This window comes from Cnephaeus nilssonii (assembly GCF_951640355.1).
Source record: "Cnephaeus nilssonii genome assembly, chromosome: 7".
Lineage (NCBI taxonomy): Eukaryota > Metazoa > Chordata > Mammalia > Chiroptera > Vespertilionidae > Cnephaeus > Cnephaeus nilssonii.
This window is the reverse complement of record NC_137078.1, coordinates 74,953,322-74,970,184: the sequence shown is the minus strand read 5'-3', so window position 1 is coordinate 74,970,184 and position 16,863 is coordinate 74,953,322. Positions and strand designations below refer to the sequence as shown.

Here is a 16,863-nt window from a genome sequence, read left to right as displayed (position 1 = left end):
TCAAAGCTAGCACAGAAAATAAGACCAAGATGACGTCTACTCATGTATTGTTGGAGAATAAATGTACAGCATTTTTAAAATGCAATTTAGCTCAGCCATGAAGAATTTGAACGTATTACTATTTTTTGACCATGTAATTCCAACCTTAGGAATCTGCCCAGAGGGGGAGAGGAGAGGCAGGAGAAAAAGGACTCATACTGGGAGGCAAGAGAAAGAGAAATGGAGGGAAGGGAGTTTGTGCACACAAGTGTTTGTGTGTGTGAGTGCAGGGATGGTGTGAACAAATGTGGATGGGCAGCAGGCTCCCAGCTCCCCTCCTCCTTAGCCCTCTCTATTACTCCCTTGCCAACTCCCTGCCCCAGCTTCGGGAAGGCACATGGTGGGTGGACAGCATGCTGAGCCTCCTCATATCACAGAGAGCTAGTAGTAACTTCAACATTATAGTTGGGTCCAGCACTTTCTTTCAACATCACAAACACATTTTGCCTATAGTCCATTATAATATTCCTGGTGGCCCAATGCACAAAATTTGTGCACATTAAAAGAGGATTAATTAGAGGAAATCCTATCTAATAATAAAGTAACATGTAAATTACCATCACTCTGCTACGCCCACGATTGGGCGGCGGGAGGCTGGGGGGCGGGACTTGGGGTGGCCTATCTGGCCATTGAGAGGCACGGATCCACTGCCACTGAGGGGGGCTACCCTGCTGTTGAGAGGCGCAGGGGACGGGACTCCCGCCCCCTGTGCCTCTCAACGGCCAGATCCGCGGCCGCTAAGGGGGCCTGCCGCGGACACCCAGCTGCGCCTCTCAACGGCAGGGTAGCCAGGTGTCCGCGGCAGTCCCCCTCAGTGGCCGCGGACCATCAAAAGTGGGGGAGCTGGGTGCCTGTCTGCTCCGGCACCAGTGGACAGGCACCCAGCTCCACCGCGAAAAGCGAAAGCATGTAGGGGACCCTACACGTGCATGATTCAATCATGCACTGGGCCTCTAGTCTATACTAATAAAAGAGAACTATGCAAATTGACTGTACCTCCACGACGCCCACCAGCCAATCAGAAGTGAGTATGCAAATTAACCCAATAAAGATGGCGGGTTAATTTGGCCGGAGTGGAGAAGCCTAGCCTCGCTGCAGTCAGAGCAGAGAAGCCTAGCCTCGAGGCTTGGCTTCTCCACTGCAGCTGGAGTGAAGGCCTGGGTCCCGGGTGCCAGAGGAAAACCGGTGCCAGCAGCCAGGGGAAGGAAGGCCTATTGCACGAATCTTCGTGCAACGGGCCTCTACTATTTTAATATTGCTACTTGCCCTTTCTCTATAATAGAAGTGTCAGAGATGAAAGAAAATGTGTGAAATGTATATGAAAATCTTCCTCCTCTCAGAGTCTGGGGCGAGCATTGGGACCCAGAGTCAAGTCCCCGCCCACCTGCGGTGCCTCAAAATTGCAAGAGACTCAGACTCGGCTGGCCCCACCCACATTGGGTGAGATCCAGACCTGGCTGGCCCCACCCTTATCAAGCCCCGCCAGGCGGAGGGGTGTAGCCTCAGGTCCCCCTTCAAGCCCCACTGGGCAGGAGGGTATAGCCTGAGGTCCCCTGTCTAGCCCTGCCAGGCGAGGGGCATGGCCTCAGGTCCCCTGGCCCGGTGCCAGGGCAGGGGACGTGGCCTGAGGTCCCCTGTTAAGTCCTGCCTTGCTGATTGCTCCTTAAGGCTCATTACGGGAACTCGGCCTCCGCTGTGGGTGCAGCCATCTTGTGTTATGGAATCCCTGCCTCCGCTGTGGGCGCAGCCATCTTGACCGTTACAGCATGATGGTCAATTTGCATATTCCCTCTTTATTAGATAAGATGGGACCACTGTCATAAATGTGGTTCCTTGTTGACCTAAACAACTTTATGTGTCAAATGACTGTAAAGTTGGGCAGGCAAACACGGTAATGAGCATCTGTACACAAAGAACCCAAGAAAACAATTCAGAGATGGGATTGAGAGATGCATTAAAGTGCTTTTACAGTGTGCACACACACATCGAAAAACCCTAATGTGCATCAACAGAGTAGTATAACTTCTGGGCTGTCTAGGCGTGGAACAATGAGCAGCTAATGCAATGCTTTTGAAGAACACTGAAGAACACAGGCATAAAAATGAAGGAAACCGCAGCTAAAATTTGTGTCGAGAGGAGGCTCTCACCCCTACCACTCCTCAGCAGTTATCCCAAACAGGAAAAGACATACCTGTGTCTCCAAGAGGAAGCTGTATCTACTACCCAGGAAGGAGGAAGATTTTCTTCTAGCCCAGCAACAAGCCCAGCCAATAATTCATGGTTATCCTGAACTTGTACTTTCCTCCAATAAACTTTCATTTTTCTTTGCTAATGACTTTTGTCAACAGAAGGTTGTCATCAACGCCAACAGGAGTTTCCAATTTGGGGTGTGGTGAAGGGAGAGGCTTTATTCAATGAAAACAGCTCAATTGTGAAAGAACTCGGTGACAGCTCAGTCATGAAACAGCATGACTGTGCGACTGCCTTGGTGTTACAGTTCTGGGGTTGCACTTCAGCAGGGGAAGGCGTAGTCTTCAGTGGGAACTGGTAGTGCGCTCAATGGAGACAGGGGGAAGCTGGCTTATCAAGAGAAGAGTTCCCACCTCAGTCTGGGATTGGTTCTTCTCATGAAAATGAGGACTCCAAATCATCACAGTTTGATTGGTCCTAAGAGCACTGTCTTGATTGGATGGAATGGAGCCCCTCTAATTGGTTAGTAAAGATTGGATGGGGAAAATCTCAATTCTATTGGTTGAGTTTGATCCTAGAAGCTCCTTTGTAAGGGTTGACTCAGATGAGAGTCAACCAGTGCTCGGCGGTGGGGTGTGGTTTTCCCTGAAATGCAGTAGAATCAGTGCCTGCTGGACTCTGGTTATGAATCTGAGCCCAATTATGATGAGTCCTTTTTGGCAAGTGTATTTTTCTCAGGGTCAACACTTTTTGCCCCACCCTCCTTTCTAAGAAAGTCTTTCATCTTGTATAACTCTTCTGGGTATCTCTCCTTGCTAGATGAGATGTTGCCTGGCCCATGAATTGTTTAATAAAGCCAATTGTTCTTCAAATTTACTAAGATGAATTTTATTTTATGGCATGACAAATGCTCACAAAATAATATTAAATGACACCCTGGCCAGCAGCTCAGTGGTTAGAGCCTCGGCCTGCACCTGGAAGGGTCCCAGTTTGATTCCCAGTTAAGGGCACATACCTGGGTTGCAGGTTTGATCCCTACTCCCAGTTGGGGCACGTGTGGGAGGCAACCAATTAATGTGTCTCCCTCACATTGATGTTTCTCTCCCCTGTCTCTCTGTCTCCCCCTCCCCCCTCCCTTCCACTCTCTCTGAAAATCAATGGAAAAAATATCCTTACTTCTCCGGTGAGGACTTAAAATAATAATAATAATAATAATAATAATAATAATAATAATAAATGAAAAGCAGACTATAAAACCACATATAAAGTATGACCAAAATTTTCTAAGAAAAAACTGCACTTTAATTTTTTTAATCTGTAAGGGAAAGTTAATGGGTGATTGGTGTGATAACTGGTGGTTTAAATGTTCTTTACTTGGTTATAAGCTTTCAAATGTTCTGTAATGAACAGATGCCACTTTTACAATGAGGAAAAATACTCACTGGTGTTTGCTCAAGTCTCATTCCTTCATTTTAAGGGCCTTGGAGGCAGGCTGGCTTCTGACTTGACACCGCAACCTCAAAGGGCCCCCTGGGCTCCCCACCTTCTCTCTGCCTGCGTCCTGGCCGCGCTGCCCTCGCTCGGCCCTTTCTCCTCTCCCTGAGCTTCCCTTTCTCCTATTTTGAAACATTTCACTTTTCTGGAATGTCCACGGTTTTTACAACACATTGCTTTTCTTACCAAACGCTGCCCACAGAGCTCACGACCCTGACTAGCGGCTCCAGCGCGCCCCCTATCGGCCGGCCGGGGCACTGCACCCCCGCGAACTCCGGAGGTGCCCTCGCCGGCGCCCCACCCGCTTCCGCCTTCCGGCCCGGCGGACTCTGCCCCGCGCCCCGCGCTCCGCGCCGGTCATGGCTCCGCTCCGCTTCTCGGCCAATGTGTCGTGGCTGTTCCCCGAGCTCCCCGGCCTCCCCGCACGGTTGCGGGCAGCGGGCAGCTCGGGCTTCGAGGCCGCCGAGGTCGCCTGGCCGTACGTGGAGCCGCCGGAGGCGCTGGCGCGCGCGGCGCAAGAAGCGGGGCTGCAGCTGGTGCTGATCAACACGCCTCCGGGTGCGCCGTGGGCCCAGGCCCGGGAGGTGGGGGCCGGGCGCCTGAGCGGGCGCTGAGGTCCGTTCTCTCTGCAGGAGATCGAGAGGCGGGGGAAATGGGGCTGGGGGCCGTCCCCGGGAGGCAGGCGGCCTTCCGAGAGGGGCTGGAGCAGGCGGTGCTGTACGCTAAGGCTCTGGGCTGTCCCAGGTACCCTGCCCTTTCCTCTTCCCCCTCTGTGACCCACGACCCTGCCGCACGTGTTTGGGGGGAGGGGGATGACGACGCCAGGTTTTGAGAGAGGCTCAGAAGTCTGAGCGCGCTGGCGCTTCTACACCCCTGCGGTCCTGGTGCTTTGTAAATTGCCTTTCATATTTGTTGTGTGTCATTCTCAGTTGGCAACTCTTTCATGCTTCTCTCCTGCTGGGATCCCATGCTGGGAACTCAGCCTGACCTGGGAGATAGCAAAGTAAACAGAAAACGGAGGAGGGATACATTTGAGAACAGGTCAATTCACGGAGGCGGGGCAGTGGGAGCAGAGTAGGCACCTGTCTGGGATTAGAGGCAGCTTCCTACAGGTACTGATGCTGAACTGGGTCTTAAGGAGTGGGCATTTGCTTGATGTAAGGAGCATTCCAGGCAGGGATGCTGTGGCCAGAGGCAAGAGGCGGCCTGGTGTGTTCAGCAAAGTTCAAGAGGCTGGAGAGGTAGCTTGTTGGGGTTGGATGTGGCCGAGAAAGATCAGGTGGTGGTGGGAGGTGGAAGGCTCAAAGTGGGGCTGATCAAATAAATGTCAAATCCTGCGGGTCTAAATAGGCTGAGAAGGAACTGGCAATAAGGGGCCATTATTGGTAGGGCTGGGGTGGGATGAGAAATCAGATGAGAAGAAGCTAAGAAACACTCAGGAAATAGAGACAAGCAGCATGCAATTCTCAAGGGTCTGGGTCAAAATTATGTCTAAAAAGTGAGACTTAAGCATGTTTAAAGGCTGAGAAGGGCCATTGGAAAGAGTTGAAAGTACAGGAGGGGCTAAGAGGAACTGGACTGAGGCAGGAGGATGGGTTGACCCTCAGGAGGATTGTGGGGAAAAGGCTTGGCCAAAAGCGGACACAGGTGTGTCCAAGGCCTGAGCATCAGGGCAAAGAGGTGTGGACCAGAGACCTTTGGGGGATGGGAGGGCTGGCATGGTAGGAGGACAGCTGGAATAGGAGCTGAGGGAGTCAAGGCCCTGCTCTGGGGTGGACTCCACAGCCTCTCCAGTCCCATTTTCCCCACAGGATTCACCTGATGGCCGGCCGAGTACCCCGGGGTGCTGATCGAGCAGCAGTCAGGGGTGAAATGGAGACAGTTTTTCTGGAGAACCTGAGGCACGCAGCTGGGGTTTTGGCTCGGGTGAGGTGACAGTGAAAACACAGACACACATACTTACACGAATGTGTCCGAGTGTGCAGGGAAGGGGGTGCACAGTGCGGAGAGTAGCCAGGCCTAAGGCTGGGCACTGGCCGAAGTCAGAGGGACTGGTGAGGGCTTGATCAGTGACAAAGATAGAGGCCAAAAGGGGGTCGGGGGAGGGGGGAGAGCTCTATTTACAGATCCAACGTGGTGCTAGGAGAACCTCGTGGGACTGCTGGAGCCCATTAACACCCGCATCACTGACCCCCAGTACTTCCTGGATTCGCCCCAGCAGGGTAGGACCCCCAGCCCTGTGCTGCCTCCTGTCCCTTTGATTCTTGTGCCCTCCTTGTGTCACGCCCCCCTCCTGGTCTCTCTCCAGCGGCAGCCATCTTACAGAAGGTGGGAAGGCCCAACCTCCAGTTACAAATGGTACGTGAAGAAAAGGAGTGCTGCTCAGAGGGCCCATGCTCTCCAGCTGGGAAGCATGGTGGGCCCGAGGCATTTCTGACTGTAGTGATCTCTGCCCAGGACATATTCCACTGGCAGATCATGGATGGGAATCTGACAGGAAACATCCGGGAGTTCCTGCCCATCGTTGGTGAGAGGGTCCCTCTCTTTGCTCCTTCCTCATCTGCTGTGCTGCTTCCTTTGTCCTCCCACTCTTCCAGCTCTCCCCCCTCCCCCCCCACACACATACACACACATACGTACACACACCTGTCCTTCAGGCCTGAGCAGGAGCCTGGGCCTTGCATCTGCCCACATCTGTCCCCAGGGCACGTGCAGGTGGCACAGGTCCCGGGCCGGGGGGACCCTGGCAGCCCTGGAGAGTTGAACTTCCCCTATCTATTCCAACTGCTGGAAGACGAAGGCTACAAAGGCTTTGTCGGCTGCGAGTACCAGCCGCAAGGTGAGGGGCAGGCTGAGGCTCCAGGCTTGGCCCTGGGAACGGGAGAACTGAGGGACAGGTATTGGACAGGAGCTGTTTGCCTCCTCATGGGTTGAGATGCTACTGCCTCCTTCTCCCCTCAGGAGACACAGTGGAGGGCTTGAGTTGGCTACGTTCCTACTGGGATAGGCGGGGCCGCTCACAGGCTGGCCAGTGAGGTCCTGCAGTCCACCCACATGCCTCTCTGGGACAGTGAATGGAGCATCCTGAGTGTCCTCTGGAATTAAAGACAACTTGCTGAACATTTCATACATGTATGTTATTGGAGACACACAGTGTCTAACCCTTCGCTTTCTCTGATCGCTTCCCTCCTGTTGGGAAGGGACACAGCTCATGCCGGAGTCCTCCAGTCTGCAGTGCTGCTGTGGAGAAGAGAGAGCTTTGAGTCCACCTCCTCACGTACAGATGAGACTCCAGGGGTCGGAAGCAAAGGGACTTGCTCAGGCTCACAGGTGCTTCAAAGACAGAGCTGGGATTGGAACCCAGGTGTCTTATCTCAATGGCAACGTCCATCAGTGATGCCTCAGTGGGTAGTGAGGACCAGAGAGCTCAAGGTGGGAGGTGGGTGACTTGGAGGCAGGATTCAGGCAGAGGAGCCCTCGGGTGAGCGCTTGCCACCTGGTGTGAAGAATTCCTGGACTCCACCAGGTGAGCAGGAAAGAGTCCCCTTCTGAAAGGGCCCCAGGGCCTGAGAGATGGGAACCTCAGGAGGTGACCTGACCTGCTAGAGCCCTGGCTGGTCAGCAGCGTGAGTGTTTAGGGAGGGTAGTCCCTGCTGCCAGGCTGGGGCTACAGACCCCGCAGTGTCCAGGCTTGTGCTGGGGCTCAGAGGGCTGGTCAGTCCTACTTCAAGTGAGTAATCTTTTAGTTCATGATTCGAGGAACAGTGACATTCAGCGTCCATTCCTCAGAGGAGACGGGTCCAGAGGGTGAAACAGGCTGTGTTGATGACAGACTCAAGGTGATGGTAGGTGGAGACCAGCTGGGCAGGGGGGCTCTCGCTGTCCTGGGGCTGTACTGGGAAGGGCTCGCGGAAAACCACTGTCAGAGACTGTGGGGAGCAGAGTGGGGGTCCACTGGTGAGAGAAGGGCAGGTAGGCCTCCCAACCTCAGCAGGCTCGAGTAGAGCATTTGGGGTACAGCTTCCCACCAGGCTGACACAGAGTCCCACACCCCCTGTTCTCACCGTCTTTCCCAAGTGGGAATCCAGAAACACGAGCACGAAACAGTCAGTGAACTTCTGATTTAACACAACCTGCAGCAGCAGACAAAGGAGATGGGGAGTGACGTCTGTCTCACCTGAGGAGCAGACCCTCCGGAGGGCCTGGAAGAGGGTGGGACTAGTCTGAAGAAGGGCTGCTTCCACCGGCACACACTCCACGGTCACCTAGAACCTCCTCTTCGAACGGAGTCTGTCCTCGCCCTCACTGGCCCCTGGTCAGCCTGTCTAGCCTCCTCATAGTGAAGGGGAGGAGGGCCTGACTGGGAGGTTCCTGAAGTCATCTATCTGGAGGCCCTGCACAGAGCTGGCACCGCAGCCCAACAACCAAGGGGTGTTCTCTGCCCTTGACAGCCCCCTCCCTGCCTCCTGTGCTATCCCAGGTTTTAGATCTCTGACCTCCCTGGACTGTCTCCTCCCGTCTGTCTGTTCCTGGGCAATCTCTTCCACTCCCAGGGATGCAGGGACCCCCTGTCCATACAGATGCTGCCCAGATCTCCTGAGTGCCAATCCCCGATGTCCCTTCAGAACACCTTGAAACTAATCTTCCCCACAGGTACCAGGCTGCAGGACCTATCACCACGAACCAACTACTTTTTCTTGTGAAGTCTTAAGTGTCCTTTCCTGGACCATTGCTCTCACTGGCTCATCGCTAACCTTTTACTTCCCCCCCTCCCCCCACCCCCCCCCCCCCCAGTGTGTGCCAATCACCACAGCTCTTCTCTCTACCTGTCCTTCCTGGCAGTGCTTTCAACTTCAGTGCACAGTTACCTGGGGATCTGGCTGAAAGGCAGTCTCAGTTGGGTCTGAAATGGGGCCCAAGTGCATTTCGGCAAGCTCCCAGGTGGTGCTGGTGCTGCTGGTGTGAGGGCCACACTTTGGGGGGAATAAGAAGGCTTAAAGCCTAAGAGGTCCTTTCTGGGACTGCAGCCTCCAAGACCAACCACCGATGAGGTTCCAGAACTTGGCCCTCAGGATCTCTAGCGGAGGAAGGTTTGTGTTTTTGAGGCAGGTGAAGGAGACTTACCAGGTACTGAGTTCCCAAGTCTGGGCTCTGGAAGTGGCGGCAGCTCTGGGGAAAGCGGCTCAGGAGAACCTTGATCAGACTCTGGTACCAGGAGACCGTCATGGACAGGAAGCAGTCCTGGGGAGGGCCACAGGCCTGGACCTACTGTCCCAGAGCCACCCTGCACCCTCCACCCTGGCTGCCCATGGAATCCTAACATCCATCCCACCCCCTCTGGAACCCACAGTTCCTTACCAGCTGGGGGTCAATGTCTGCAATGGATTTGGCATGGACCGCCTCTAGGAGCTCCTCCAGCTCAGCCAGGGCCAAGCGCCCCCCTAGCCGCAGCCGATCAGGCCCTGGCGGCTCCAGCAAGAAGAGGCGCTTCCAGAGGGTATCCCTGCGGCAGTGCCCTCCAGCTAGCCGGACCAGCTGAGCCAGCCGCGCCCGTGCCACGCCCACCTCTGCAGCCAGCGGGGGGAACAGAGGAGCTGGGCCAGGCACCAGACCAACTCCTGAGGCCTCCCTAGGGCTACCAGCGGAGCTCCCAGGAGCCTCTGGCTCAGGGGGAAGTCTGGGTGGCTTCCGGAACCTGCGCAAGTCAGCAGTTAGTCTGGGAAAGAGCTCTCGTTGGCTGGTGAGCACCACGAAGAACTGCAGCCTGGAAAGGGGAGGGGGCAAGAGTGGTGGTTACAGCAGGAAACGGCAAGGACGGGGCAGGCTGGACAATGGGCACATTCAAGGTGGGCATCTGCTGACCGCAGAACATGCCGCTCAGCCTCTCCTTGCTCCTCAAAGGGTGCAGCACAGTGACAGACAAGCAGAGACACATCAAAGTCATCCTGGTGACGAAGTCCCTCAGAGTCCAGGTAGGAGCCGGAGCTGTGCGGTGGGGATGAGATGTCAGCCTGAGGTCCTAATGAAGTCAACCTCACCCCTTCTGCCCAAGAAAACACAGGTCTCCCAACTGTAAGGATGGTCCTACCGCAGCTCCACCAGAGAACATGCTGGTGTCCCCTGTCCTCCATACCTGTGCCATGCCGACACCAGAGCGTACTCATTATGTTCTGGGCCCCCTGGCCGAGCCATTCGCAATGGCTTCATGTGGTAGGAGCTAGCATGGTCAGCCACATAGTTGTACAGCTGGTGGGCAGCAATGAGCGGTGTGGGAAGCTCCAGGGTCCCTAAGGGGCAAGTTACAGGAGACAGTGAGCCTGGGATAGACACACTGATCTGATGGGCTGGGGGATTAGGAGGTCCTAAGGCTCTGATTGACAAGCAGACTGGCCCTGCTTTTCTGGAGAGCTCCTAAGGTCCTGTAGAACATCGAGATGGGACACAGTGGCTCAGGACAGGCAGGGCAGGGTATACAACACAGGATCTAAACTTTGATATGAAACAGACTATGAAGAAGTTAAGGCAGAGACCAAGTGATATGAGGCAATTAACAACATGGGATAGAAAGACAAAGTCTGGCCCTAGGAAGTGGTCCCATTGGCCCACACCTTGTGGCCTGTTCTTTCTCAGTTTCACTGGCTTGCCCTTGGGCACCAACCAACCTTGGTAAATGTGATTGCGACCAAAGTGGGGCCCATCAGGGTGGTGGGCCAGGAAGTGTCTCAGGAAGGTGGTGAGGTGGTAGCCGTGCCGCAGCACCAGGTGGGTGCCCACCACATGCTGGTGCACGAGGCGCAGGTGGAAGTCATAGCTGAATGAGTGCACATGCATCAGGTCCCGCACCTTGTCGCACTCCTCGGTGAACAGCATGGACAGCTGGGGAGGCACAGGGGCTGGGTTAGGAAATGGTAGCACAGGCTGCCCAGCACATTCCCATTTCCTCCTTTTGCATAGGAGAAGACAGCTTAGGACTCACCCTATTGCCCCAACAGATCAGGGACACCTCATTATATTCTCTTTTATACTGTACTAGAGGCCCGGTGCACAAAATTCATATACTGGGGGGGGGGTGTCCCTCAGCCCAGCCTGCACCCTCTCCAATCTGGGACCCCTCGGGGGATGTCTGACTGCCGGTTTAGGCCTGTGGCATCGGGCCTAAACCGGCAGTTAGACATCCCTCTCACAATCCAGGACTGTTGGCTCCTAACCACTCACCTGCCTGGCTGGCTGCCTGACTGCCCCTAACCACTCTACCTGCCAGCCTGATAGCCTCCTTAACCGCTCCCCTGCCAGCCTGATTGATACCTAACCGCTCCCCTGCCGGCCTGATTGACACCTAACTGCTCCCCTGCCTGCATGATCACCCCAATCTGCCCTCTCCTGCAGGCCTGGTTGCCATCAACTGCCCTCCCCTGCAGGCCTGGTTGTCCCCAACTGCCCTCCCCTGCCGTCCATCTTGTGACGATGGGGCGGCCATCTTGCGATGCGAGGGCATGAGGGTCAATTTGCATATTACCACTTTATTATATATAGGACTAGAGGCCCGGTGCATGAAAATTCATGCACTGGAGGGGGGTCCCTCAGCCCAGCCTGCCCCCTCTCACAGTCTGGGAGCCCTGAGGGGCGGGAGGTGACCCAGCAATCAGGGGAAGGTGATGCCTCCATCATACCTCTGCTGCTGCCACTGCCAGCAGTGCAAGCCTCGGCCAGCCCTGGTTACCTGAGCCTTGGGCGGCCCTGGGTGGCTGGGAAGCTGCCATCCGAGGCTTGCCTGCACCTCGGGCCGGCCCTGGGCAGCTGGGGGCTAAGGGGACTGGGGGACTCTGGAGGCAGGCGCACAGAGTGACCAGACCCACCTGGGCACGGGCCCAGACTTGCTGCATGCCTGCCGCCCCAGTGGGGCTGAGGGGACTGGGCGCCGCCATCTTGTGGCTGTGGGTGCTGCCATCTTTGAGGGTGTGGCAGACAATTAGCATATTCCCTTCTTATTGACTGGGCGCTGCCATCTTTGTGAGAGCATGACAGTCAATTAGCATATTCCCTTAACCCTGTTTACATGAAACTGACCCTTTTGAGAGATGGGACTTTTTATTCTGAAGCCCAGAGTCTGCTAAAGTCTGGCACAGATTCACTGATGCAACTTGCTGAGTGCCTACCTGGTACCATTCTAGGTGCTGGGGATACATTGAGTAACAAATCCAAGCCCTCAAGAAGCTTACATTTGAGCGGTGGGAGATAATACAATAAACATTAGACAGAGAAAATGAGTGCACAGTAGGTTAGAAGATGGTGTTATGGAAAATCAAGAAGTAAAGCAGTTGCCATTTTAAACAAGGCGGTCAGGGTAGGCCAGGTATGTAATTATTTACTATTAGAAAGTTTTTGCTGTCCCCTTCTCATCTCTCCAGCTTTATTTTCCCATCAAAATACTCATTCTTCCCAAGTACATCACATTCTCTCTACTTTTGTATCTGCTGCTGCTCTCTGCCTGGATGCTGCCCTCCCTGACCCTCAAGCCTGGCTAACTTCTCTTCGATAAAGCTTCGTCTTGGACATCCTGCCAAGCTAGGCCAGGGTGGGCCTCCTCTAATCGATCTGTGAATGAGCGAATGAAGGGTGGCAGAGACTGAGCTGATCTTCTCCTGGTGGAAATCACCATTAGTTAAAGTGCTAACCATTGGATGGATGGTGCCGGAATGGCAGAATCTACATGAGCACTTCCTTGGGGGCCCTGGGCATAGGAGTTAATAGGAAAGGAAAAATGACTGTAGAAGAAGGCATAGCCTAGGAGCAGAGTAGCTGCACCATGCTGGGTAAGTCACATTACCTGCTTCAGTTTCCTATCTACCATGGAGGTGAAGTAAAGGTCTCCCTAAAGTTAGAGGCAGTGTGAAAAACTTCCATAGCCAGGGAGGAGCCTCAGAGTCAGTACTGCCCCAACTAGCTCTGTGCCCTGGGGCAAGTTAATGAACCTCCATCAGCCTCAGTTTCCTGATCTGTACCAGAGAAATAAAACTCCCCTTCACTGTAGTATATATACTAAGCACTTAATAAACAATAAAAATAATAAAGCAATTTAGAAACCAAGTAGGGTTAGGGATTAGATATGTAGAGGCAGAGAGCCAAGCTGGATAGAGATCAGGGAGCAGGGAAGCCAGGACTTCAGAAAGTTTGAGAGTAATGGAGGGTGGGGGGCAGGGAGGGGTCTTTCCCGTCAATACAACAGCCCAGTGTGAAAGTCCCTGCGGCCCACAGCTCCCTTCTGGGTACTCAGGCTCCAGGAGGTTCCTGCAGTCACCAAGCTTTCCTGGATCACATTATCCTGTGATGACTGGACTAGGTATCCACAGCAAGTCAAAGGCAACCATCTATGGGCTGATAGGAGCTATCCAGACAGGAGAGGAATCTGTGTTGTCTGTGCTGGAAGGCGACAGACCAGGCCCAGGCAGATCCTGATCTCTCGGAAACCAAATGGGAGGCACGAGGAAGGCCTGGGCCTTCGCATGACATGGGGCAACCTGACGAAGCTGAATCATGGAAGTACAGAGGGCTTCAGGTCCCTGACCTCACTCGAACCTCCCACTCACCTGAGCACTCCTGATGCTTGGTGCCCATGGGGTGCAGAGGCCCTGCCTTGAGGCAGACAGACAGGCCTGAATAATAACTGGCGGGTATGCTGTGTGGGTGGGAACTCTAGCCCACATTCTAAGTGTTAGTGACCCTACGCGATGCAAAGGCTATTGCCAGCTCTAGATTAGGCCAGGACTGCCCATGGCACCGACCTACCCGTGTGTCAGGTTAGCCACTGTGCTCAAATGTCGGCACTAACCATCTATGGTTATGGATTGACAGTGCCAGGCTGCCAGTGCCCAATGACCACGGCTAGATCAGCCACTCTGCTGGAATGCCTTCTGCCCTCTTGTTACAGCTGAATACAACTCTGGACCACCTGCAGAGTGACACTGGTCGATGGTCCAGTCACCAGAAGGACCACTGACCTAGCCAGTGCACAGCACCAGATCACCCCTCAGCCAGACTGCTCATGCATTATTCTTATTGGCCACAGCACACCATGGACTATACCTGAGACACCATATTCCCACCCCCACCACATACCTGAGAATTGACGGCTTGCCCCATGGGGATTCGGGAACACTCCAGGGCAAACTGTTTGACACAGAAGTAACAGCCCTAGAGAGAGGGTGAAGGTGAGGTCAGGAGGGTGAGAGACAGGTGAGTCTGGCTCTCCTCACTCGGTGCTCCCCCTGCTCACCTGGAAAGCCAGCTCCATGAGGATGATGCCTCCGGGCAGAGCCCGCTGTAGGTGGTAGGTGGTGCCCGGAGAGCCAGTGCTCTGAAGAAAGAAAAAAAGATGCTTCAGGGGCAAGAGTGGAGGTTCACCGGCCGCAGATCAGCAGGGAAAGTCTCTGGGGCGGGTGACTTCAGTGGTGTCAGGCTGGGATCAACAACCTGTCATCACCCAGGGTCACTGACCTCTGGCCTTGGGAAAAGAATTCAGGCTTAGTGACACTGGTGTCTGGGGCATCACTGATTTCACTATCAGGGGAGGTACGTGACGACACGTTACCTTGGGGCTCCCATCAGTCTTGCTTTTGGAGCAGGAGAAGGAACTCCGACCCTCTGTTCCAAGGATGGCCATGGCCCGCGGCCGGCTGGTGCTGCAGGAAAGGAAGAGGGACAAGAAGATGCAGCCAGCCAGTGGGGTGAAGGATGACAGCTATCTGACTCAATCCATTTTACGTGGAATTGTCTGTAGGAGAGGAGACAGCCCAGAGAGGGCCTGCTCGGGGCACACGGTGAGGAAGTGGCAAGGCTCCCTCAGTAACGGCTGCTTTAAGGGGAAGTGAGCAGTGCTCAGTGCAGAGATGGATGCCAGGCCTTTCTCTACCAGTGAGAGGATGAGGGTAGGGCCAGAGAGGCTTGTGAGAATGTGGGGAGACACCCATGAGGGCATGGAGATCTGTTTACTGGGGAGGCGAGAGGGGGCAGGGGGCTGTATGTCTAAGATTTCATTAGGAAAATTCAAGGAGATGCTTGATGCCCTGGTTAGGAACGTTCCTCTGAGAGGGAAAAGCAGTTCTCTCTTGACTGGGGAATGTACTCCCAGCATTCCACAGGCCCACTGTTCTTCATTTCTCAACTCAGAAGTAAGGGGAGAAGAGAAGCAGAGACAGGACTGTGAACAAGGACAAAACAGAAAGGGCCAGGGGGACCCAATTATTATACTTACGAGGTACAAACCACCAGAACTCTTGCCAGGGGTGGGGAGGGGTGCCTAAGCCCCTGGTGAAAAGAAATGTCCCATTTCATCCTTAAGAAAACAGGGACAAGACCAGCTAGTAACCGGTGATACTTTACGTCTGGTGACAAAGAAAGGCCTGACTACGTTTTGCTCTAGAAACATATTTTTTAAGCTGGTGTATCTTTTGTTTTAAAAAGGAATTTAGATTTTTGATAAATTAATAGAAAGTAAGCAAACAAGTCTCTCAGAGAGCTCCTACAGCTGGGACCTGGCCAAGGGCAGCAAGCTGAGCAGCTACTCCTCCGGCTGTCACTGAGCAATGAGGGGCGGGGTCCCGGCGGCACAGGCCTGTCCCCTCTTCCTAAGGCCTGGAAAAGAGGGGCAGCCTGGGAGGTGGAGAGCTGGTTACAAACACTAAGGAGTTGGAACTGGCTTTCTGGTCCATGGTGGGATCTTGATTAAGGATACAATTATATTTATTAACTTGAAAGTGCATCAAACTTGAAGTAAGAGGAGGGAGAAAATAAACTCACAAATCCAGAGACATGAAAGTAACATGAACAGATACTTTCCCATCAGCCACTGGGAAGGGGTGGGAACACAGAATCTGGAGGCTCAGATGTTGAGAAGAGCACAGAGCAGGGCCACAGAGATTCGAGACAGAGGAAGAGGTGGTTGTGAACTTGTCACTGAGCTCAGGGGAGAAGGAAGGCGGTGACAGAGGAGCTGCCGACTTTCTAAGACTCTAGTAGCCAGTGAGTGAACATGACCAAGAACAGGCCAGAGTGCAGTGATGCAAGCAGGCCCAGTGCAGGGGTTCTTGGTGAGAAAAACAGCTACCCTTGGTGAGTAAGGGACTTCTTGGGTCATGAACCATGTAAAATCTCAGGAGAGGACAGTGGGGTGATCAGGACAGCAATCATTAAGACCCAGGTCCAGAGGCTTAGGAACGTGTACCAGATCCATGTGCATGGCTGTACACCAGCATCTAAGCACATGAGATGTACCTGGGCACAAGCTCTGTGAGAATGTACACAGTTCTGTGAGGTTTAAGGATGTGAGTGAGGGCTGCATGGAAGTGTCCAAGGTCCTCGTGTGTGTGTGTGTGTGTGTGCTGGCCTAGTGGGGTGAACATGCATAAGGCCTGAATTGTCCTTGCGGGACCTCTGTGAAGACGGGAAGGGCAGGTGGAGCCTCACCTGCAGTGGAGGAGGGGAGGGGAGGAAGCGGAGGACGAGGGAAGGGAGAGATGGGCTCACCTTCGGGCAGGTGAGGGGGGCCGCAGCGGCACCAGCGCAAAGCCCATGCTCTGCAGATACTGCACGTACTGCTGCAGGAAGGCCAGGCTCAGCTCCTTCAGCCAAGGTTCCTCACGAGCACCCGGCGGGGACACATCCAGGGCCTCACAGCTTGTGGGAGCCTCTCGGCTCCCAGACCCTGACTCAGGGCGATGGCGCCGCTGTGGGAGTGGGAATGAAGGAAGGCTCTACCCACTGTCGACCACCAGGGGGTGGAGGAATGGAGGTCGCTGTGGGGTAAAGGGAGATCCCAGGGGAGAAATCCAGGAGTCTTGAGCCTCACCTGCCCCTCGGGGGGCCCACAGGTCTCCGGTGGCCCATGCAGCCAGGCAGCCGGGTCGAAGAGCAGGGCTGTTGCACAGTAATGCACCAGGCGGGATGACTGCTTCAGGGTCTCCAGCTCCCCGGCCTGAGGAAATGGGGAAGTGAACACTGGAGTGGTGGCCAGGGAAGGGTCACAGATGCGCCTGGAGGATGGGGGTCGGGCCACTCACACTGATGGGCATGCTGGCGGGGGTGGAGCGCTGCTGCCAGGTTACAAACAGGTTCTCCATCTTCATCTGCCGCTCCAGCTCTGGG

At 54.5% G+C, this 16,863-nt stretch overlaps 2 protein-coding genes across 6 annotated transcripts in view; one reads left to right on the top strand and one right to left on the bottom strand.

Annotated features, from left to right (window-relative positions):
- Positions 1-4,044: 4,044 nt before the first annotated feature.
- On the top strand, positions 4,045-6,823 carry HYI (hydroxypyruvate isomerase (putative)). 4 transcript variants are annotated; one of them, XM_079778326.1, is made up of 8 exons: positions 4,045-4,281; positions 4,356-4,467; positions 5,535-5,649; positions 5,867-5,945; positions 6,032-6,081; positions 6,181-6,250; positions 6,428-6,562; positions 6,685-6,823. In XM_079778326.1, exons 1-8 carry the CDS (start codon positions 4,083-4,085, stop codon positions 6,756-6,758), a joined length of 834 nt encoding a protein of 277 aa, XP_079634452.1. In that variant the 5' UTR covers positions 4,045-4,082; the 3' UTR covers positions 6,759-6,823. The 4 variants fall into 4 exon arrangements, with proteins under 4 accessions (XP_079634452.1, XP_079634450.1, XP_079634451.1 ...); XM_079778324.1 differs by having other exon boundaries at positions 4,050-4,281; positions 6,032-6,250; XM_079778325.1 differs by having other exon boundaries at positions 4,050-4,281; positions 6,428-6,755.
- A 16-nt stretch (positions 6,824-6,839) lies between these two features.
- SZT2 (SZT2 subunit of KICSTOR complex) overlaps positions 6,840-16,863 on the bottom strand; it is a 66,761-nt gene continuing 56,737 nt past the window's right edge. For both annotated transcript variants that reach the window (XM_079778321.1, XM_079778322.1), the window contains 13 exons: positions 16,779-16,858; positions 16,568-16,693; positions 16,246-16,445; positions 14,312-14,402; positions 13,997-14,077; positions 13,840-13,914; positions 10,386-10,599; positions 9,857-10,010; positions 9,586-9,708; positions 9,082-9,487; positions 8,848-8,964; positions 7,788-7,856; positions 6,840-7,652 (listed from right to left, as the gene is read on the bottom strand). In XM_079778321.1, the coding sequence (XP_079634447.1) occupies positions 7,509-7,652; positions 7,788-7,856; positions 8,848-8,964; positions 9,082-9,487; positions 9,586-9,708; positions 9,857-10,010; positions 10,386-10,599; positions 13,840-13,914; positions 13,997-14,077; positions 14,312-14,402; positions 16,246-16,445; positions 16,568-16,693; positions 16,779-16,858 (1,880 nt within the window). In that variant the 3' untranslated portion in view covers positions 6,840-7,508. The remainder of the gene's footprint in view (positions 7,653-7,787; positions 7,857-8,847; positions 8,965-9,081; positions 9,488-9,585; positions 9,709-9,856; positions 10,011-10,385; positions 10,600-13,839; positions 13,915-13,996; positions 14,078-14,311; positions 14,403-16,245; positions 16,446-16,567; positions 16,694-16,778; positions 16,859-16,863) is intronic.